This window comes from Gavialis gangeticus, unplaced genomic scaffold (genome assembly GCF_001723915.1).
Source record: "Gavialis gangeticus isolate Ggan-Ray unplaced genomic scaffold, GavGan_comp1, whole genome shotgun sequence".
NCBI classification, from domain to species: Eukaryota; Metazoa; Chordata; order Crocodylia; family Gavialidae; genus Gavialis; species Gavialis gangeticus.
Window position 1 is genome coordinate 11,829,892 of NW_017729029.1, and position 23,970 is coordinate 11,853,861.

Here is a 23,970-nt window from a genome sequence, read left to right on the forward strand (position 1 = left end):
TCCCCAGCCCCGCCCGGGTGCTAACCCCTCGTGGTCATTTATGCCTGTCCTGCACTGACTGCCTTGCTGACGCCGAGTCGATTGAGGATGTAAAGTGATGAATGAAGACATGGGACCGCTCCACGAAAGACGGCGTGTGCTGCGCCTGCACACCTTGCTTCTCTTCTCTCGGGCCTGGCTGCCAGGGATCCCGTAGCCAAGAGCAGGCAGCTGTCTGCAGAGACGGGCAGGGGCTGGCCGTCGTGGTGTGGCACAGGGGCTGTTTCTCCGATGCAGCAGGCATTGATTGAGTGCCCTGCACAGGATCTTCGTTCCTTTTAAGGCCTCCATCCTTTTGCTGGCTGGCAGCTCCAGCGTGAGGGGATTAAAGAGCTGTGCTGTACAAAAGCAGCGTTTTCTGCTAGCTCAAATGGAAACTTGGTGGTTCCTGCTCTTGCCTTCAAAGAGAGCTCCCACGAGATGACCAATCCTTCCTCTCTCGGCTTGCTCAGCTTTCCTGTAGCCACATGAGGATTTCCAGTTGGTTTTCACATGGATTTCATCCCTGAGCTGAAAAATGTTAGTTTTAGGTCCTGTTTTGTGAGCACTGCGTTGCACCCCTGAACAAAAGGGCAACTGAGTTCTTCTCTTGAGTCCCTGGCAAAAATCACCAAGCTAATGCACCGAGTTTGAGATCACACTTTTTATTTTTCTCAGCAAAAGAAGAATTTGGAGAGTGAAGTAAATTGTTTCTATTAATTCCACCGTTATTTTATCCCTGAAATTCATAGCCAAAGTCTGCTCCTGATGGGTGTGCAGGGCTAACTGCCAGCAGGTATATTGGGAAGCCAGCTATAGACTATGGGGGGCTCAACTGCCATTTGAAATTTTGGGTACGTTTCTATGAGATTTGCAAAATGCATTTGGCATAAGAGGCATCTTGGTAAGGCTCTGTCTTTGCATATGCAAATCAGCTCGTTGCTAGCAAGAAGATGAGTTTTGAAGTCTGTGGCTGATAAACAGCTTCTCTTTTTCATAATCATTTCATTTAATGAAAATTGTATTTGTGGGAATCAGACGTGGCTTTGTGCCCCTTAGTGCTTTGACGCGTGGCAGTATCCAAAGAAGGAGACTTCACAGGAATAAATGAGCATTTCGTTTTTTGTCTGCTTGCATGTGGCCCCGATGTGCACATGCACCAGCTTTCCTTCTGTCTCCGTTGGTTTTGGGACTGGACGCTTCAGGTTCAGGAAACCCGTCTCTGGGACTCCCTTTGTCTGCTGAAATCCCTTTGCCACTGTTCAGGGTTTGCTCAACACATACTTTCTTCCTTTACCTTCCTTTCTTAATGAAATCTGTTCAGAAACTAAAGTGCTAATGACTTCTCTGAAGTTTCTCGCAGCGATAACGGGCCAGGCTTGCCACTCTTCATGAGCATAGCAAAAGTGGAAACTGGAGATGGAGTCAATCGCTGACCGTTGCAGCCTCCAGTCCAGCATCAGTGAATGTCCCAGCCACTCACCAGGCACAGCATGTAAGGATGGCTACTGTCTCCGGGACACGGAGCTGGGACTTGGGATTTTAATGTGATGAAACTTCACACTTCATATTTCTGCAAAACGGAACATAATTATTGAGTCTGAGATTTTTTTTTTTTTGTTCCTCGTTTGTAGCAGACTTCTCTTCCCTGGGAAACTTTCATTCAGCCGCTTGCACCATCTCCACCCAGTTAATCATGTCCAGCTTGTAGTCCCTTCTCAAACACCTTTCATTCTTCTTCCTAATAGCATCCAGAGTGGGGCCTCGTATTTAAACAGCCTTCTTGATGGCTGTTCTCCACGTCAGGAGGATATTTGCATGTGCATTTATCACGCCACATCCGTTTTACCTGTGCTGCTTTTATCTGTGCGCGTTTTCCCAGATTTTTGTCAAATGAGCGTCTTTGCTCTTTCAGTGCAGCGATCTCCTGTGGATGTTTGTACGATTGCCCCTTTCAGGGAGCCTTACTTGTAAGGACATGTCAAAGGCAGCGGGAAAAGAGCAGCAGCAATAAACACAGCTCGGTTTTAGTGTCACATTGAAAAGGAGAGGCAAAGCCTGCTTGCATTACTTGCCGTCGATAGTCATCATCATAGAAGTCACCAGAGCAGCTCGTGTGAGCGGGGGGTCACAGACTTGCACCTTTGGCACCTCTAGTATTGGCTCGGACACCAAGGATTTCCTATTCTGTTCACACCTATTGATGTTCTGGGATGCTGAAGTTCGATGACTGCCTGAAACTCCTTCGATAGTGCAAACTGCCCCGTGCCATTTATCAGCGTCGCTGTGCTATATGACAGGTGGCTATTATGCCTTTTTTCAGTTTACCAGAACGTGTTGGGGGAGGGAATCTCTTTGATTTGCTCTGCTGAGCAAGTTGCCGCATGTCATGCATCGTGGTGTTTTACCGCATCCCATACCGTCACAGGCGGTGCTCCTGCTTCCCCCGTGCACAGGTCCTGTTCGTTCCAGCGCTGCACACGGGATGATCAGACCCCGGAATAAATCCCATTGGCTTTCATGGAGGGTTGATCGCATCGCCAACCTCGACCTTCTTCAACAAGACTGCTCGAGGGATGCGGCGTTCGATAGCACGCCACGGGCAGAGTGAACACAAGTGTTAGTAAAGTCTGTTTTCACGTCAGACTTGAACGTGAGCCATGTTTCGCACGAGTAGTCTGGAAGGGTGCTGCCATTTTCTGACGAGCGTTTTTTTCCGAGCTCTGCAATTGAGCCTTTCCAGCGATTATTGGTTGTTTCATTTGCATGTCTAGAAGCACTGTTATTTTCTGTGCAAATTGCACAGATTTCTTCCTAAATAAGAGGTCTGCAGAACCTTTGGGAGTAATTAACTATAGTCTAGAGACAAATCTGGGTTCATTGTGCACGCTGCTCATTTAAGAAGTGTTTTTCCATGTGAGGCCCATCAGTAAGTAACCAACGCTTCCATGAATGCTAAACATTTTATTACAGGACTTTGAGCACTTCTTTTTCTTACACAGAATTTAATCTAATCCTGCAAATTGCATTTACCTTTTGATCCCTGGATAGCGAAGTGCCGGGTTGTGTACGGACTGTGTTAGGGAGCTAACATCTCTCTTGTCTTGCTTTGTAAGGCTGACGCAATAGCTTTAACCTTATGGGTTACAACAAGGAGCTGAGAGGGGTAGGGATGCTCAAAACAAACCATTTTGCTTTCCCTTTATGATCCTTTCTGGGTTTTTTGTCCGTATGTTCCCCCATTTCTCATTATTGTAAAGTTTTTCTTCCTTACCAGCTTGATCCTACTCCAGGGGAAATGAATAGCAGAAATCTCAGCGGTGCGGTATCGACTGAGCTATGGGTTCAGGTCAGCTAATTATTACCGCACGTCTGATTGGCTTCCATGGACTTAAGCAGGTGCCTAAACTTAAGCACGTGATTAAGCGCTTTGCTGATCTGAGTTCTAAAAAAATGGTATTGAGATTACTAAAGGAGTAACAGGATTAATTTGTCTGGCCTATCTTACACAGGAGATCTTGTTGGATGGTCTGCTAGTACCTTCTGGCCTGATGAACACACCTATGAGGAGAGAGTAAGTCCTAGCAAGTGAAAGATAGGAGTAGGAAATCTAAGCTAAAAACCAGTAACTACAACAAAATATCGGATCCTCCTGTGCTGAGCAGGACAGGTGTACCCGGGCCGTGGGCCAGCCTCCATCAGGGTAGGGGGCAAGTCCAGACCCACCCAGGTCGGCGGGCTTTGGCCCCCTGCTCAGAAGCACAGGGAGGAGGGAAATGCATTAAAATGCGGCTCAGCTTTCACAAAGGTTTGTCTTTCCCCCTTCTTTGCTTTGCTTGTTTGTTCGGCGAGGTTGGCAGCATCACGTCAGACGGCACTGCAGGGTTTTTTACCATGCGTTTGCCAAAATAAACATAAAACATTGCTTGCTTTCCTACAGGAGGGTTAATCATGTCTCTTGTGGTGTTTTTACGACACCTGTGCTCCATCGTGGAGCATACAAAATCTATCCAAACGCTTCTGTTTAAAGTTCTGGTGTCATGAAGGCACAACAATAATATTGGGTTGGGATTGCTGGCGTTGTCCGTGCGCTACCGGGTGCGGCGGGAGACGTTCTGTGAAGTGGCCATCAGTTGAAACGTCTTGCTCTTCAGACTTGCGTGTGCAGGTTTCACAAAACATTTAATTAACGATAATCAGCTTTTAACCAGCCAGAACGCACTGATGTGATTTCCCCCCCCATAATTATAGGCAAGGGCTGTATCCATAAGATAAATTACGCGCAGCCTGGAGAGCATGCTAACCAGCAGGAAGCGAGAGAAAGCGTGTTGCTGGTGCGGGGATATAGAAGATGTTGAGTTTGTCGTGATTTCATTGAAAAAGCAGGTGCCTTTTTCTTCTCTTTACAGAACGATGAACAGGAAAACGAGCTGGACGTCACCACGCCGCCACCTCCTCCGTGTTACGAGTCGGTGGCCGTCTGCCGTCATCCCTGAGGAAACCCTGAAGAGCACCACGCTCGCTCCTGCCACTTTGACTCCACTATGGAAGATCAAACCGTTTTGTGGCTCTCGTGTTTTGAAGTTCGGCGCCTGCGTTGGACCTGCCATTTGAAAATGAAACTCGCTTCGAGGCACGATTGAGGGAGCGGAAAACCAGTCCCGGATGATGAGCACTTTAAGTGGTGCTGGAATATTAGTCAGCTTAACAACAGTGTCTGTGACTCTGGATTTCAGTCTGCACAGTGGTCTGATGGCTTGGCCGTTAAGCAGCAATTTGACTCTGAATCAGAGTTTGCCCACGTTTGATCCTTTCAATACCTCGGAGAAGGAAGAAGTCTCTCGTATGTCCATAAGGGAGAAGAACTGGCCGGCCCTCCTGATCTTGGTTATCATTGTGCTAACTATCGGGGGGAACATCCTGGTGATCATGGCCGTCTCCTTGGAGAAAAAGCTGCAGAACGCCACAAATTACTTCCTGATGTCCTTGGCGGTGGCGGACATGCTGGTGGGGATCCTAGTCATGCCTGTGTCCCTCGTTACAGTTCTGTACGGTAAGTGACTTGAATTTTTCCTCCCATCCAGCTGAACGGGTTTGGCAGCGTGGTGGTGTCAGGGGTTGCTGTGAACGGTTGCGTATGGTGCACATCCTTTGTGTACATCCTTGGAGGAGTCTAACTCTGGCATCAGTAATGGGCCTGACTGTCATGTCTCAGTGGGTAGGGTGGCATGGTGCTAAGGTGCGCAGTTGCCTCTCCAAGAGGTTGCAGGTTCAAGCCCATAGCAGAAGTGCTCATGGTGCAGGCTGTCCAATTCTAGCAAATTCTCCTAAATGCCTTCTCCTGAGGATATGCAGAAGGAAGGTTATATCTCACATTATACTGGTGGGATGCATGTTCCTTTGAAAACAGGTTTTGTACCCATGCTGTCTTGAAGGCATGATCTCCTAAAACATTTGAGTAATAATGACCCGTGCTGCTGAGGACAGCAGGGATGAAGAATCGTTTTCCTTCTCAAGCCAGCTGCCGCCAGCTGTTTTGGTGAAACCTGTTCCAGAAGAGCGGAGCAAAGATGTAAGCTGCATGTCACCGACCAACCCAAACTACTTCTCTTTGGGCAAGACAGGAGACCTGAATAAGAGAGAGACCCTTCTTGAGAAATGCTGAGTGCCTTGAACTTTTGCTGGTTTCTTCGGGACTTGAGAACAGTCGTCGGCTCGTGAGCTTGGATCTCTCCTAGCGTACGGAGACCTGGACTTGATTTCAGTAACATGCCTGTTGCTGTCAGAGGCTCACTGCAGCAAAGCATGTGCTGGGCCAAATCTTGGGCCTACGCCCTGGAGGAAAGCAATCGATTCGGTCCCACATGCATAGCTTTAATGAGACCCCAAGACACGAGTTAAATGATTCCTGGATGTCAGACTACTTCTCTACCCTGGGTAAGCAATGAAGGTCTGGGAGTCAAAGCCCAGGGGCAGCGCCTGGCCCATCGCCTTTCCCTTCTCTGGGCCAGACAGGGTTGGTCTGAGTGTCCACCTGCTAACAGTTCTCCTAAATCCTAAAGAGGAGCTAATGCCCCTCGCACCCCGCACGTACCTCCATTGCTCCTGCTACACTGCTGAGCTTCCTCCCAAGGGTTTGAAGCCACATGCTTTACCAGCAGCCTTTGAAGGCAGGAGCCTCCATCATTTGGTGGCAGAGTTGGGCATTAATGCCCGTCTCCCTCCATGTAGGCTCAAGTCAGGCCATGATCTGGCAGAAACCCCGCTCCAGTGAGAATCAGCGACTCCTTTAAAGAAACCGTCTCAGGAAAAAAAACCCCACTGGCAGCAAGTTCTTTCTGAGCAAACTTGAAGTGCCAAGTGATTGCAAGCAGTACGTCAATGGAAGTGGTCTGCCGTGCTGGGAGGCGGCTGAGATCGGTTCTGCAAGAGGTGGTGGTCGCTGGGGGGGGCTGCTGCCGCCTGTGAAACAGCTGTGCTAGGTAATGCCGCAGGGCGCTGCCTGGCTCTGGGGGGACCTGGGCAGGCGCGGTGCAGCGGGGAGGGCTCTTGACACTTTTGTCCTATTCCCAGCTCTGCTACTGGCTTTCTACGAGCAAATCCCTTTGCCTTTCTTTGCTTTGCTGTTCCTCTCTGTCGAATGAGAATCACAATACCCTGAAGCTCAAAGTGCTCTGAGATCTCTCTATGCAGGAGCTAAGTGCTGTAGCGGGCTATTTAACTGTGCCACTAACTCCTGTGTACATATATGCATGTGCGTGCATGCGTACGGTGTATACGTGCTGTTTGGGAGGACCTGTACCACACCCTGCTAAAGTACTGACTTTCTAGCAGGAGCATCTTCCAGGGTGAGGAAACCAAGTGCGTGCTTGGGTGAGTCTTGCTAGACGTCGCAGTCCCTTTGCTGAGCCGCTGAATTGCTGGTGGGTTTCCAGTCGTCTACATCCATCAGGGAGACGAAGCTGCCACCGTTTCTGACAGCTCTTGTTTTTGTAAAAGAAAAAAACCAACAAAAAAACCCTAATTTTCCTCAGAAACAAATTAGGCTGTTTACTTAAGAGCCTGATTGGATTGGTTTGCTGGCTGGTAAAGTTAGAAGTAGGGATATTTATGTGCCTTTTCATTTGATTGAAACAGCAAGTCAGACAGCATTTCCATTTTTTATCTGGTGACCGAATGCACATGCTCCTCGAGCAATGTGCCGGGTCTGCAGCGAGGTAAATCATTATCTGACTGGGACATCCTTGTTGCATCGCTTCAGTCTTATGCAGAAAGCATTTTATTTGGAGCGACCCACCTGGCCTCAACTCGGACGTGTCTGGCAATCCAAGAGGTTCCTGAGTTTGTGTTTTTAGCTGTTTTTTATGCTTCTGCCAATACTCAGACTTACCCAGCCAAAAATGGAGTCGCACGGTGATGAGGAGAGAGCCGCTGGTTTGGCTTCACTCGAAGCTGATGAGAGCTTGCAAAGTCCTTATGTGAGTAAAAGATGTCTTACTGTGATATCCTGTGTGTCCTGGAGCTCAGAAGGGACCATATAAATGCCGCATGACTTCCTGGCTTGACAGAAAGTGAATTTATGCTTTCGGAGCATAAATTCGGAGGCTCCCACAACACCTGGGAATAAGTTTTTTGTGCGGCCTAGACAGCAAATCAGTTCTGCTTACTTAAGGTTAAAGCATCCAGTTCCTGCACGGTGCATTTTTGGAAGCAAATAAATATACAGTGATCTAAAGAGATGAATGGGGTCATTTGTAATTATTTTTCCTTCTCTGAGTGTCTGGACTAGCAGCTGACGATGGCAAAATCCTTTGTAGGCAAGTTGCTGGGTACTGCTAGAGAAAGGCTTGTGGGGTTTCAGTAATCCTTTTCTGCTCAGGATGTGCATGAATCATTTTTGGAAATGACCTCTGTAAATGTGACTGGGAGCTCCTGGGCCTTGTCTACCAGCAATAAGGCCACGGGCACCGGCTTTCCTGCTGCCCTCACCCTTGGCCACGTCTGCTTGTCTTTGCTTGGCGTAGGACTCGCCGCACATGGAAGAGCTTTGGGACCACGGTCAGGGAGCAGGGCTGGCTCAAGGACGCTGCAGAGCCCAGCGGGCTCCTGCGCCTGGGGAATCCCTTCTCCTTCCACCTCATTATTACCTGCAGCGTACGAGGAGGCAAGCTGGGGCGCAGGCGGGGGTGAGCCAGGAGTCTGTCCCCGGATGAGGAGGATGGGAGTGCTCCTGCTGCTGCCTTGCTCCGGGTACCGGGACAAGAGCGGGGCTGGTGTGTAGCTAGCACAGCCTCATGCACATCAATTGATTACCTCACATTGGAGGTACTCAATTTAATGCACATTAGAAAAGGCGCGTTAGTGCACGTGTAGACGTGCCTACACGTTCCCATATTCCTGGCTACCATTTTTTCACTCAGTGAGTTGGGAGTTTTCTGAGGCAGTAACAGGACTGGCTGGAGTCATTGATCCTTGACCAGCCACCACAACAAAAGCTTCATTATGATTTTTTACAAAGCAAAATTTTCACCTGGGTGTCTATTCTCTTGGAGGCTCTGCACGGCCAACAGAAAAGCCAGCCGGCTCCAGAACGGCTCAGTTCCTTTGATTACCCAGAAACGAATATCAGGGAGTCCCGCAGCTTTTTTCCGCAGGCCTGTTCAGGGCTTCTGTGCCCTCACTTTGCAGCAGACTCCCTGTAGCCAGTGTGCCTGCAAAGCCTCCGAATCCTGCCCGCCAACCTGACTGCTCGGCGTGATCGGATGTGGAGCATCGTGCTGGCAGGGCATCGTAAAAACCGAATATCTGCACCTGCCGACAGGTAAAATGACTGATTACATTGGCGGTGTCAAACTCATGGCTCCACACGCTGGATGCTGGTCTGTGGGTCAGCTGCCCACCGTGTGTGGGGTCGGTCTGAGACCCTCGCCCTGGATCATATGGCTCAGATACCCCTGGCTTAGATCAACCCACAAGTGACTTTCCTTTGCAAGTTCTCTGCACTTCACTCAGGGCTAATGCATCCCAGGTGCAATTGCAAGGATTTCTGCACTGGAGCGCACTTGTCCCACGTGCTGTTTTTTGCAGATGAAACCTGCTGCCTCAGTGCAAGATTGTCCAGACTCCATTTGTGTTGCACTAAGTGTGAAGTTGTATAATTCAGAGATGCAGCACTTTGCATCTGAGCTCAGGCAGCTGGTTGCTAGCAAATCTTAACTAAATCAGAATGAAAGCTTAAAATTGCATCTCCCAAGTTCAGGGAAATGGAACGAGCTCCCTTAATTTGAGTTGTTCTTCCTTAACATTAGCACATTAAAGCCTTCTGGAGTAAAGGATATATGAGCTGAACCTTTTTGTCCCCTGGAAAACTTGCCTGCATAATACAGCCCTGCAACACTGGCGCTCTCACCTTTTTATTGTGCCATTACCTCCAGTTCCTTCTTTTTTACCCACTTATTCTGGCTCTGCCTTTCTAGCCTTCTCTGTCCTTTTCTGGTCAGAGTCACTCCAAGGGGTGAACGCAAATTTGAACTCTAAAGCAATCCTTTGCAGATGGGAAGGCAGCTTGGTGGGGGGAAAGGGCCTGGCATTTCAGTGTGAACTAGCAGAAACAAGCGCTCAGTGTCAAAATTACATTTTTTTTCCCTGAAAGACTCAGAAGTAGGACGTTCCCCCACCCCAGGCTCAGCTCCTGCTGCTGGGCTTTGAGAGAGGAGCGTGCATCATCCTGCCCGTAAGATCCTGCAGCGTTCTCCGCTCCAAAATCACCATCTGGCAGCAGCAAAGAGAGCTGGTTCGATAAAGATGAACTTGGGAAGCTTGTCTTTCCATTTCCTGGCATTTGTGGATGTGACCTACCCGCAGCCAATGCTAATAGCGTGGACCTCAGCATAGGATGCATCCAGCTGGACCCAACCCCTGGGCAAGTGTCCTGCTTCCTGGAGCCTGGGAAGAAGGCATCAAGCCACCACGATGAACACATGCAGTCGTAGGGATGCAGCAGGAGTTTCTTCTTAACCCCAGACAATTATTAGCTCGTTCATGACCTGAAGCAGGAGGATACTCCTCTCCTAGCTCCAGCAATGGGAGACGAGTATTTTATTTCTCTTATCCATATCTAATGCTCTGTTGTTAATCCTGTTTAGCTCTTAACCTTACGTTCCCTTGGCCAGTCCTAGTTCCTGTTACTGTCTGCTGTCTACTTCCATTGACTAGTTCTCCCTCCTCCTATCACTAGCGTTTCCTCTCTAGCAGGTACCATTTCAGGCAACTCTCAGGTCTCCACTTTTATGTCTTTCCTCCAAGGAAGTCGCCCTGACTTTTCATGCTTTTATTATCTTCACAGCCCTTCCTTGGATCTTTGGTTGTTTTAGTTGCATCCTGCTTTGAGACGAGAGCAGTCTGTCTGGTAGCACATGCTGGGTGATATGCTGGACTTCATTAGTGCAGCTGAACCACTTAGTTGCCTCTGTACTCTCTGTGCCAGCTGAGCAGCTGTGTTGTGGAGCTGTGCTGAAGCTGTATTTAGGGTGGTGATTCCCAGCCAGGGTGCTGGGGTGCCGCGAGGTCCTTTGAAGGGTGCCACAGGACATAAGCAGATACAGGCAGGTTCAGGCTCACCCTGCCTGGCCCCTCTGCAATCAATACATTTGTTTTTGCAACGGGGTGCCACTCAGTCCCCAGAAGTTACAGAGCCATGCCTTGAGTCTAACAAAGGTGCCTTGAGTTGAACAAGGGTGCCTTAAGTCTAAAAAAAGGTTGAGAGCCACTGGGTTAAAGGAAGAACCATTTAGAAGTGGGGTTGTTTCATGACATAAACATTTGAATGCATTTCTGTGAACAAACATTTGAAAAGCAGCACTTCTCGTGCTATGCAGCTGTTCTTTTTAAATCAGCTGTCTTGTGCATTTGTCTCTTTTGTTGCACGCTCTCCTATCCCTCTCCCACCACTGCTGGGGCTCTGTCTGCTGTGTTTTATCTTGGAATATAAAGTGGCAGGAAGCCTGATTTGTATCTGTCCAGAATGTGCCACGCACGACGTGGTGCTGTACAAAAAATGAGGACATGATACACGGGATGGGGAAGTGCCAGGACAGCAGCATTATTCAGAGATGGGTGAACTTCCTCCTTTCGCTCGCTCGTTTACTTCTGCGGCTCTCGTCAGTGCACTAATGCATCCAGCTAAGCTGCATAGGCTTATCTGGTCTTGTGCTGGTCCCTCAAAATAGGTGAACTTTACGTGGGCATAAGGCTAACGAAGCAGTGGCCACGTCTCTGAACGCCATTTCGGGAGTGTATGCAGCGTGCAGAGGTGAGAGATGGGCCATGCAGTCTATCCCAATTTATCAGCCAGGGTTGGGTTTTGTAAAACAAGATGTGGCATTGTGGGGAGATGTTTGGATAAAATACCCCTACGTGTGAATACACACACATACAAATATTGTCATACACACACACACACACACAGAAAAGTCTTATTTAATATGTACTGTGTACATATGTATGTTGCTCGAAGGTATTTTACCTAAGCAACGCTATTGTCCCTTTAAACAGTCCTCCCTTTCCCATACCCAAAGTCTTCCATGCTCTGTTTTAATTAGCTGATTTTCTAAGGATGCAAGGAAGCAGTGATGCAGCGTGCCAAGCGGAGGCTTCAAGGGAGCTGTGTGCAAGAATGGCCAATTGCCCTTTTTTCCAGACCCACCCCAGTGCCTTCTCCTCTTGCCCACAGCACCGACCAGAGAGGATCCCAGGGAGAAGTATTTGCTTTGGGTCTGTGCTGTTGGAGGCATTACTGGGTCCTAGCTCCAGCCATTGCACCACAACCTGTTTTATGGTGCCTGACCTCCACCCCTTCCAAGGATGCTCTTGCCATGACTCCTTCACTGGCTTTGCAAGCTCAGCTTGCTAGTCTGGACTCCACATCCAGAAGACTGACTCCAGTGCTGGGCTTTCAGAGTCAGGTGGGTCTTCCCTGTACACGTGGCTGACCTAATAGTCACCATAGCTCAGCTCCTGGAATTGCCTGGAAAGCAAATTTCGACCTTCAGGACCTCCAGGTCCTGTGTCTGGCAGCGCTCTAGCTCTGCCTTCATGCCCTAACCCTAGTCGGCTTGTTCTCTGCAGGACTTCTTCTTCCCTGTCCTTCTTTCTCTTCCCCTTCTTGAATGCTGACTCCTCTTTGTCTGTCATTTGGATTATCATGGCTTTCTCTTTTCCCAGGAGGACTCAGAAAACAGCAAAAGCAAGTGTTCACAGTCACCGTATCAAGACCAGGGGCTTTTTAGCTGCTAAGGGACCGATAAATCACAGACTCAGAATGGGTTTGTCCCAAAGGGAAGGTGTGTCCAGCTGTTCTTCTGCCCCAGAGGTGATTAAGATGGTGGAAATAGAGTTTCAAGGCCTTTCATGGGCTTTGTCTCCTGTGCTTCTTTAGTGGCAGCTTGTCTGATCCTTGCAGACTTTCCCAGACAACAAAAGGCATAAGCACAGTCTATTCCAACCATGCAATTGGCCCAATACAAGACATCCCCCACAAATATCCTTGCCTCACGTAATTAACTGTCAGGACCTGACTGGCATTGGACCAAGGCCCGGTTTCCGTTTCTCTTGCTGTGAAGGTAAGTCCTCTGGGGTTTGACTGCCTGTCTTCTTGAAGCCAGAGGCATACAATAAAAAAAGGAAAGCCTGCTTATTTGCTAGAAGTAGGTACAATGGCACCCAGTCCTATCAAAGCAGCTTGTATTGGGCAGCACACCTGCTGAGATCAGGTGTGGTATCCCCCACTGTGCCTGCTGGCAGTGCCCCATGGTGCAGGGACCAGACCAGGCATCCTTCAGACTGCAGATTTGCCCTCGTTGAACAGACATTCAACCTAAATACCTCCAACAACACTGCTGCCACAACCGACTGCAGCAAACAAGTCCTTCTTTCTACATGTGTTAGCAGCACTTGACTATCTTGCATTCATGACCCTGGTAACGAGTGCTGATGCTGAATTTGAGCTGGGTCCTCCTAAGTGCAAACTATTCTTTCTTACCTCCTTTTCCTGAGTGCCATAAGATGCATCGCGTCCTGCACCCGCTCCGAGTCTGTCGGAGATTCATTGATTAAGAAGCCAGAGGGAGCTGTGCTGATCATCCAGCCTGACATCCTGCATAGCATAGGACAGAGTACTTCCTTGGCTTCATTCCTGTACAAACTGGAGCATGTCTATTTAGGAACACATCCATTCTTGATTCAGAGATTTCTGGGGGTGCAGACTTGCTCCAGTTGTTGCTGTGGTTAATAGCCTTCACTGTTAAAAACCTGGACCTTACAGCTCGTCTGCCTGTGCTTATCTCCTGCTCCCAGCCCTTGACTCTTGGATGTGCTAGTCCATTTGATTAAATGGCTATTGGTAAACTTAGCAGCTTCTCTCTTTGCTTGCTGCTCACCAGGTCCCCAAAATCCAGCGTTACATTCTGGACCGCTGAAGACCGGGTAACAGTCCCTGGCAATTAAGTCTCTTTCCCTTCACCCGCTCTCTGTCCTTCCTGCTAAACTCTCGATCAGAGACTTTGGGAAGGTTCATGATTGGGATCATTGTAAAGGAGCCATCTGATATGACTGATTCAGACCAACAGGCTTTTTTTACCTCCTGATTCTAGCGCGTCGAGCCAAAGCCCCAGGTGACGGCTTACCTTCCACGTGGGTGAAGAGAGGGACTATGGAAAACATCACTACCCGTGAGTATTCCCATATTTTATTGACTCTTTGACTGATCCCTGTGCTCCACAGCTGTTTGCACTGCAGCATGAAAATACTTATTCCCTGGACGGGGAAAGAGGGTTTCCATTCTGCCTATTAAAATGCTCATTTAAAATGATACCGAAAGGAAGATGGAAAGATTTAGCTTTTAAAAGCAACAAGAGTTGTTTTTCGAAGCCAAATCTGACAGCCTCATCCCCTGGGCAGAGAATGCAAGTGCGGCATGCATGGTAGAAAGCAACTTTTCTAAGAAAACTGGGAAGTGAAGCCAAGCCAGGCTTACAGGGGCAGCAGAGTATGGATGGATATAGTAGTGCTTCACATCCCTTAAAAGCACTGTACAAGGTGAAGCGACAGATGGTGCATGGCTCTGTAGCACTACAAATCTGCCCTCGTCATATAAAAATGACCCTGGATAAAAGAGGAGCAACTCTGAAGCACTTCAGCATCCATTTGCATTGGTTGCAACCCCTTCAGCAGGGGTTGGACTAGAGAAAAGACTTCTTGAGGTCCCTTCCAGCTCAGTTTTCCCCTGATTCCCTGATCATTGCTGTCATTGTCATCTTACATGCATAGATGTGCAATGGAGAAATAAATCCTCACCCTCTCCTGCTGTGGAAACAGACCTCTAGTCCTTGTGATCCAGGGAAATCTCCTGTAGTGATCATCAGCGCTAGCTCCTGTTTCCAGGGTAAGAGATTTATGAACTTAGAAGCACTTGTGCAAGGGGCTGGGGAGGTGCAACACATGTGAGCATGGGATGCCACACGTGATTCTTGTGCCAGAGCTAGGGCCGGTGTGTGTGGCATGAGCGCAGCTGTGATCAAGGTGTGAAATGCTGCAGAGGCCACGGTCGTGAGCTGTGATAACTGCACAGGGAGGTTTCTGCCGTGCACCTTCTGTCACTTGTGCGTAAGATCACGGTAGGCATCGGTTTCAGAGGAGCCCTGTGCTAGCCACTTAAATACATGCAGCAGAGCAGAGTCAGGTTTATAAACTGATTTCTGATGGATGCAATCAGAGAGGAACCTCACGCAACTCAACAAATGAAATATTCAATAGATGAGAAATTAAGTTACTTATGGATTTCTACAGCAGCTTGCTCAGGCCTGGTGATCAATTTGGGTTTGCCGGATAGGTCCATTTCCTCAATTTTCGTCTAATGAAGTAGATTAAGCACATTTCATTTCAAGCATAGCTGGGAAATTAAATAGACACTCTCCGCAAAGGCTTCTGCATATTTTTTTAAAAAAATTTTAAATGTCAAGTTGTCCATCAGTACCTAAAACTTATTACAAAGCAAGTAGTGAGGGGTAGCATAAGGCCAGATCTTTCACCAATTAATCAGTGCTCTGAGAAACTTAGCAATTAGCCCTTCCTGAATATTTCAGACATTGACAGCCTAAGATACTTTCCATGGCATGCAGTGCCTAAAGCACTAAGTAAATGAGTTTACTAATAAATAAATAGGTTGATGAGAAATTAACACTTATTTAGTGTTTTGGGACACACAGCCTGATCTTGTGGCTAACAGCCTCTGAAGTATAAAGTGAGCGTATCAGCTTTTCTGGAGGTATTGTGGTTTTAGATGACAGATGAAGATCCGTCAGTTAATTAGGATGGTCTTGAGTTAAGATATATGACTTAAGTTGCTTGCCTGACTGCTTGTTAAAAGCAGGAAGAGGTAGGATTGAGCGTGTGCATGCATTATTTTCCCTGGGGTTAACACAGTGATCCCAGCAATTCTTGCTGGCAGAAGTCACTGTGAAATTTATTACAAACTCCAACAGAAAGGGAAGAACCATCTTTGGTTTGAACGAGCACGTTAACGATGGCTAATAGCAGGTGGCGGAGAGCAATGGCCAGCACCGTGTGCTGCGACTGGAGGGCCCAGCTCTCCTAAGAGGTAATGTAAAAGTGGCATCTTCCCGCAGCTTCCAGGGAGATGGGTATTAGATGTAGCGTGCATTACCTCCAACTGCCGGAGCGGTTTTGCAACCCGATTATTGTTATTATTTATAATTATCATCATTATTTATCTAGTGACAGTGAGGCGCCTGGCACTTGTGGGAGACTCATCTGTTTATTCCCTCCGCAGAACGGAGAGAATAGGACCAGCTGTCGGGTCAAGTGACCCATTCAGCCGTCTAGTATTGCCTGACCCTGTCTTGCAGAGCAGAGGGCCATTGGCTATTCACAAGGAAAGTCTTGAATCGAGCACGACTAGAATGAGGTATTGGAAAATGAGTTGCTTGATACTAGATGGGCAGCACGATGCCTGAGAAGATAGATTCAGCCCCAGGTTTAGCACCTCCTCACCTGCCATCCCACGTAAACAACTGCAATGACGGGACCATGCCCAGTACCAAATAGCTCTTTACTTTGAAATTGCCAAAGTTTTATTATGCAAGCTTAACACAGGCCATGTGCATTGAAAATGCTTGGTATTTTCTGATACTGCAGTGTAGGAAAACATATTGCTTGACTGGAAGGAGCCGCCCACCACGTGGATTTGCTAATCACTTATAGTAATGATTCAAAAGACTGTGTGAACTGGGAGCTCAGGCCACCCAACCTCAAATGCATGCGTCAGAATTGAATGTCTGAAGAAAAGACCTGTGTGAGTGTGGAGAAAAGGTAAAATATGAAGTCTTTCTGAGTGCCAGTGACATTTTTGGTTGTCCCTACATGTTGCATCATATGGAGAGGGAGGGAGAAACGAAGCAGGAAGAGAAGTGATGCATCTTACAATAGAAATGCTCATTTATCTTATTTACCATATCAATTAGTTCATTCTGCCACCGTAGCATGAAGTTAAATGACTGCAGTCATGTATATCTAAATGAAAGTGGCAAGCTGTTTACGGCAGAGCGCCAGCCCCCACTCGTCCCAGATTCCTGGGTTGTTTTCTGTCTTCTCATCATCAGTCATTATCTAATTCTTTTCACCAACTCATAACTAACTGGTTAAACTTTCAATGTTAATTGAACAACCCATGTATGCAATTCGTCAGTTGTCCAGGAAAACAGGCCTGTGGCATCTCAGCACCCATGAAGTGATGCTGAAGAATTTCTCCTCCCCTACACAAACTCTCCCAATGAATCATTTTGTCCTCGGTGCGGATGCTTTCATCCTTCTTGTGTCGTGGCAATCCTGATGAACTCTGGGGATCCTTCAGATTAAATTAAATGAAATTAAATTCCTTTGGCTGTTAATGTATCTAGAGGCCTGTAGAAAGCCAGGATACAGAGGCTGTTGTCTCCATTGCAGCTGGTTTCAATGCAGTCCAGGAATGACTGCTGCCCCAGCTATTTGCTTTAGGTGAATTGAGCCAGAGGGCTTGTAGACATTTGATCTGGGATTTGAAGACATTGAAGTGTGAATGTCACAGACACAAGCATGCAGCAACGAGAGCAATTGTCACAGCACAGCCAGGTGCTGTCAAGCCAATCTGAGTGTCACGGCACTAGGGGCCACGATGCAATATGCACCACGGAGTGAGAAGAGTTAAAAACAGGAGCAAGAACAAGTAGGAGTGAAGTAGCACCAGGGCTGGATCCATAGGGAACCCCACAGGCATCTCCAGAAAGCTGGGAGTCTGAGTAATTGTGGTAACATGAATATTCATCACGTGTAGCACATCGTGTTTTCCTAATCCTGCACAGACATTAACTAATTTCTTCTCAAAACATCCTGGCATAGTATTAAATATTAATGCGATTTGTATTAAGTATTAATATGATTATGATCCTGAGAGGGGTAAAATCCAATCCTGTTAAGGTGACGCCCTTTCAAACCAGTCCACCGATGGGAAGGGTAGAAGATATTCATGCCGACTGGCTGATGGGTTCGTGCGCATTTATGAAGTTGGTCGCGAAGCGGTTTCCATTTCTGTCAGCGAGCTCTGACTGATCAGTGCAAATGGGAAAACGATGAAGCGTTGCATTGTTTGGCATCTGCATTGGTGAGAGAGGAAATCTCCTAGTTCTTCAAGACACAGATTTTGTAGCAAAATGTCAGTGTTATGCCTGCACAAGCACCCTTCATTTTTTTGTGCGTGAAAACATTCAGACTGGAAGAAGTGCGGGTTTTGTTGTGGGGAGCACGCAGAAACGTTTTTGCTAATATGCAGAGAGTTCAGAGTCATTCTGCAAGGTCCAGCAAGAGAAGGTGCTACAGGGTAGGAGACAATCAGGGGGAGAGAAACAGTGCCGGAGCCACAGGGGAGATAAGAAACCATTTGAAACTTGAATTTCCCAAGGCCCAAAAGGCTTCTGGTGCTTGCATCACTTTGGGTGAGGGAGAGTAGAACAGCTTCCAGTACGAGCTAAATAGCCATGGTCCCCCGCGAACAGCAAGGGAGAGGAAGGCTGCTTCTGGGCAAAGAACAGGAGGAAACTTGCAGAGGGGAAACTAGGAAACTATTATCTGCTTTGGCCGATTCCCTTACCTTCATCTCCATTGAAAACAAAACAGCTTTCTTGGTTTTTTGTAGGCTTTGCTATCCTAAATCACCTGATAAGTTGCCATTTTACTGTTTAGCCCTTTTTCAGATGATTAGCAAGATGTATTATCTTTTATCGTGTCGTGCTCCCCAGAGTAAGATACGTGCTTCATTTCTGAAAGAATGAAGAAAAAAATGTCTTTCCTTGTAGCTGAGTAGCAGAAGCCAGAGCCAAGGCTGCTCATTGCTCTGTTCCCCGTGGATCTCAGCCTCAACTTTCATTTTTCCCCAGTAAGTGGCAGAAACTGCTCGTACTGTATTACTCACATATAACGTGCACTCTAGTTTCCAGCCACTGGGGAAAAATGCATGTTGAATGCCAGAAAATGTGGTATTTAACCATGTATTAACTGTTAAATACATGGTTAAATGCCGTGTTTTCTGGCATTCAACATGCACTTTTCCAATGTATTGAACAGTTTAGAAGGTAGGCCACCCCGCTGCTGAATTCACAGCATATTAGAAATTATCTCTTATGCTTTTGCTTTATGTAACAGATAGCGCTGACCTGCGAACGTCTGCAAATGTGATCGGTGGTGATTTTATGTTTCTCCATGTAACTGCCAAGCAGCACCAGCCCTAGTGAACAGTTACGTATTTTCGGCAAAAAAGGTTGCCATCCATTGCCACAGTCAGTAGAGAGGACTGTAGTAACTCAAACCTCAATGTGCAAAGACTTCCCTTCCTGGGACCCAGACTTTCCATCATGTTTGGGGTCTGAAAAACTAGCAAGTAGCCTACCAGACATTTGTCTCTTACCATTGATCATTGAGGGCACAGACTTTTCAAGGTGTTTGGGCACCTGAAACAGAAGCAAAACCCCTAGGACTGGGGTTTTCCAGATTGCCCAGGTACCTCACTTCCACCATTGAAAATATCATTAGCTGCCTAAATGCACTGAAAACCTGGCACTGGGAAGCTTATAGGGTTAGGACCGACAGAGTCGGAATAGCTGAGAGTTGCTCAGACCAGAGAAGAAGTCACTGGTAGGGGTGGTTATGGGGCACGTGCCCCCCCTCCTGTCCAATCACTTCTATTAGCAACAAAGTCTCCTGAAAAGGTTTTAAAAAAAAAAAAAAATAATAGCAGGTTTTAGCTTGTAAGTGTTGCACAGAAAGCTACCACAGCCCTGCCTGTGGCCATTCTTCAACATTTAATTTATGACTTTATCTGTGAGATTATCAGCTCTGTCTTTTGTGTCTCTTAAGTTCATTTTTTTTATGGTCCCTAACACTAGATTTATCGCTGTACCACAGTGAATTGCGGCTACTAGGGAACGGGAAGCAATTGGAGAGGTACGGCGCATGCTGAAATAAAGATCTTGGCTGCCGCACAGAGCATCGCCTTCCTCTCCCTGCTGCTCTTACAAACGCGTGCGGGGAAAGGGGCTGAGCAATTTAACTCGTTCCACTCTTCAGCTCTTGCTTTGTTGTCCCTTTGGCATTTATTTTAGCATTGCTAGTGTATGGTCTGAAAGCACGAGGTGCTGGAAGCAGGAAATCAAATTTATTACTTGCTGGATAGCACAAGTATGGCCAGCACCCAGACAGCCGTTCACTTTCTGTCTGACTGAAAGTTCAACTTGTTTCACCCAGCAGCAGCCCTGGTGCCTCCCCTGCCCCTCGGCAGTATCCTACACTTCTTCCCACTTGGTACAACTACCAGACTAAAACATTTCATCAAAACTTTCATTTTGGGGGAGAAAAACAATATTTTGCATGAAGTTTTGTTGCAATGAAAATGATATACTTTTAAAAAATAAATGTAAAATGAGCTCTTCTGGTGTTTGAAGCTCAAAATTTGAATGACAAAAATCTGGTTTGGAGGGTAGTGGAAAAACTAAAAATGTTCTTGAAAAATTTTTTTTTTTTTTTTTTTTAAAGAAAAATGGAATAATACTCTTTTTTGTGCTGAAAATACATAACTGTTTGCTAAGCCTGGTGCTGCTTGGCAGTTGCAAAGAGAAATGTAAAATCACCGCCCAGCAAATCTGCAGAGGACACAGGGAGGATGCAGCAGTCGCTCGGAGCCATCTGGGCTGCTTGCTAAATGGGGTCATTTCAACCGAAATTCCCACGGCTGCCGGCAGGGTTACCGCCGAAGAAGGAGCACAGGCCACACCTGCAGACCGCGTGTCTGTCTCTTGGAGAAGAGTGCGTGGGACCAGGAGCCAGGGCACCCTCTCCCAGCATGATGCGACAGCCGAGGGGGTCGGTGTCATCCCGAGCACCTTACTGTGTGGGTTCAAACGTTGGAAAGGACCTGGGTATGGGTTACCAAAACGATTCAAGAACTGGGAAAAATACCAGCGAGAGGGTGTCTGTGTAGCTTGTTGTAGAGCCTGAGAGGTGAGTCCATTGCAGGGTAGAAACACTTCACCCAGTGTAGAAAAAGCTCGTTAGACTAGCAAAGAAAGGCAAGCGGGAATGGGTGAAGCTGAAACCAGAGGAATTCAGATCGGATTAGACACAAATGTTTAACAGGGAAGGTTATTAAACCCTGGACCAAGCTGCCAAGGCAAGGGTTGGATTCGCCATCTTTCGATGGCTCCAAATCCATATTGAACGGCTTTCTGGAAAAGCTTGTTAGCCGAGCCCAAGTTATCGGGCTCCATGCGAGGGCAGTGGGTGAAAGCTAATGGCCTTTGCTGGACTGAAATCACCGGCATATGTTGTACGACACAGGCCAGCGCCCGACAACAGGAGCCTGCTCCGTGCCAGCAGTGCAGGAGCAAAAGGCGTCACATCCCATTACCTGAAAGCCATCAATTCCTGCTACACCTCATTGTTAAGTATTCAGACTGCTGCTTCCTGAGCAGTTTTGTCCGTAATGCCACTTAGGTCTGTACCAGTAAAATCTTGCTCTTTGTGTTTGGCTAGGCTATGAAGGCAGTGCTGGTTTCTGTATAACTGCCCTGGGCAAGTCACGTACCAAAATGTGGGGGCATCGCACCTCTCCAACGAAACGTGCCGACAGTAACTCGTTTGCCCTGATCCTAGCTCGGGGAGACCGTCAGATCCCGGGATGGGATCTCCCACAGTTTGTTGAGTTTGCAAGGCTCTCGCGTCCTGTTGTCATTGGCTTGCGTGGAGCGTCAGGCCGGCAGCACCCTACCTGTTCTTGAAATACAGGTGATTTTCGGTCTCCCCCCACAGTGTGACTGAAGCTGGCATTTTGGTCCTAACGAGCCCGAGAAAGAGGGCAAGTGAAGGTCAGACGAGAGCAGATCATGTGGAAGGAGAGGACTCTTCTCTGTGCGGTTGCATGAAGAGCTGCAGAAAAACCAGCGCAACGCAAGGCCTGCCCATCCGAGTCGCTCCTCGGCAAACAGAGAGCACCGCCCGGCAGATACAGCACATGCACGATGTGGAAGTGGGTGCTCTGAAGATTTGCCAGCGCTTGAGATTATTTAGTGAGCAAATTTGGGTGGTGGAGCTTCAGTTATCTTCCTAGAGAGCCATGCTAGCGTGGTGTCGCCACTCCTGGCTGCACAGCGGAGGTCTGCTTGCCTCCTGCAGGGAACATTATCTTGCAGCTCTCTCAAGCTGTGCCCTCCCGCTGAGGCTGTTAATGGCATCTCTGGGAGCAGATACAACTGTAATGAATTGCCAGATGTCTGACCCCTCGCTTGGAGCAGCAAAGCCTGTCCTTTAGCAGTAACCGAGCCAATTGCTCTACGCAGGGCTGCAGCTGAGAGCACAGAGCGTGCAGCCTCTCGCTTTTCGTTTGAGAAGTATCCTCCCCATGAAAACACAGGTTTCACTGAAACCTTGGCTGGCTTTCTGGGTGTCTCCTGAATCATCGTCCAAGATCCACCGCAGATCTTCTTCCCTTTCCCCGGGGCAGCGTGGGAGAGTGACCAGCTTCCTCCATGCACTTGGCACCGCATCCCGCACATCCACCAAGCCAGGCGGGCCGTGCCAGATCACAGGCTGTCTGCTGTGCCAAGTCCGACTGTCCTTGGCTGGGGACTGGAGCTCACAGCCTGTTCTTTGCTGCATACAAGCAAAGTCCAAAGTCACAGCAAGTCCTAAGGGACGTGAAACACTCAGGCTCAAATGAATGCAATTATTGCAGGAACGTACCGATACCTCGGTATAAATCTTTGCTCGGTCGCCATCTGTTGCGTAAGGCGAAGCAGGTTAACTGGATGTAAATGACGGGCTGTAACGAATGCCTGCTGTCCCTTCTGGACGCTCGGCCAGGCTTCATCAACTCCCCTTAGCGGAGTCAAGGTCGGAGCCTACCGGGTGTCCCTTTCTGCTCGGCTCCTTTTGGAAACGAGCGTCGTTGTCGTTTTCCTTCGCTGCCTGTGCTGGAAGTGAGCATTTTTATCAAAGCTAAATTTCTGTTACCATGATGATTCGTGTTACCATAGCACCGAGGAGCACAAGTCATAGGCAGAGACCCCACTTCCCGGGCGGCGTTGCAGGAGAGACTTCGCGTTACCGGGAAGCTGTTTATGGACTCTCTCGCTCTCTGAACATCCTTGTTTCTGCTGCCCGAGCACCCGTGTGCGTGTTTGACTTGAGCGTATGAGTTAGTCCGTGTGCTGGACTTCTCCACGCTGGGCCATCGCCTGCATTTGAAAGGCAGGTGCCTCTGGTGCGGTACTTTCGGCAGTGCGCACCTTGCCACAGGTAATGCTGGTTGGAAGATGTTTGCCTAAATCAAACGTAGCTGGAAGCAGAGACATGCCAGGTTCAACGGCTTTCAGCAGGGAGTGAATGAGTGTCTGTCTTCCCTTCGGGCACACAGATGTATCCCTACACACAAACTGGGCATGGACTGCGATGTGGGGCTAGATTTGGTTGAAAGCAACCTGGGACAAAAAAAAAAGCCTTCTGTGCTCTGACTCACAAAGCTCATGAACTTGGACGCCGCCGGTCAGACCCCCTGCGCCCAGCTTTCCGCTGAACCTTTGTTCTGCAAACAGATCCGAGATAACGCGGTCTTGGCGGGACCGGCTCGTGTTTGTTGCAACGCAGAATGAAATGAAATTGTGATCTGCTTCAGCAGCAAGATCCCCTTCCAGGAGTGTGCTCCAGCACCCGGGCAGGGATGCAGCTGCCCTGCAGCAACGGTGCCGCTCGCTGGGGTGCAGGGAAAAGGACTGGTTGATGCACCTGTGCCGATCTGTGCATGCGTTGTGGGGAAGGGGGAAGAGGGGCAGGCCAGGACCATGGCATCCTACGTCCCCCAACCACGACCCTATGCTTTTCGCAGCCAGCCTGCTCGTTGCTGCTCATCCACTGCAGCTCACAACAAGCCCAGGCAGAGGTTTGGCCACCCCTGCCCAAATCCCGTTCCCCTGTGATGCTGAAATGCCCCCGCTCCACCGCACCGAGACCTTCCCCATGTGCACCGGTAGTCAGGAAGCAGCCGGCACGTGCCGCCTCGGAAGCTAACGCTCCTTAAAGAAGGTTTGAACAGAAACCTACTTCGAGCTGAGCTAATGACTGGGCTGTCTTGGCCCGGTGGCTTTGTGCCAGTCCCTTATTCAATCAGCGATCCTATTTGGTAACCTCCATCATCGATCCACGAGTTTCCTGTACACCGGAGGCTGAGCTCTCCCGTCAGAGGCAGAGGCAGTTAAACTTTTCCCGACCGATCGTATCTTCTGATGCCGTTACTGTGCACCGGCTGCGTTTCACCGCTTCTTCACCGTTTTCTTCTGCGACCTGTCAAGGGCCACGTCC

At 48.3% G+C, this 23,970-nt stretch overlaps 1 protein-coding gene across 2 annotated transcripts in view; it reads left to right on the plus strand.

Annotated features, from left to right (window-relative positions):
* Positions 1-4,429: 4,429 nt before the first annotated feature.
* HTR2C (5-hydroxytryptamine receptor 2C) overlaps positions 4,430-23,970 on the plus strand; it is a 78,468-nt gene continuing 58,927 nt past the window's right edge. Inside the window, exons 1-2 of one of the 2 annotated variants that reach the window (XM_019521258.1) lie at positions 4,430-5,071; positions 13,668-13,745. In XM_019521258.1, the coding sequence (XP_019376803.1) occupies positions 4,684-5,071; positions 13,668-13,745 (466 nt within the window). In that variant the 5' untranslated portion in view covers positions 4,430-4,683. The remainder of the gene's footprint in view (positions 5,072-13,667; positions 13,746-23,970) is intronic. The other variant, XM_019521259.1, reaches the window with a different exon arrangement.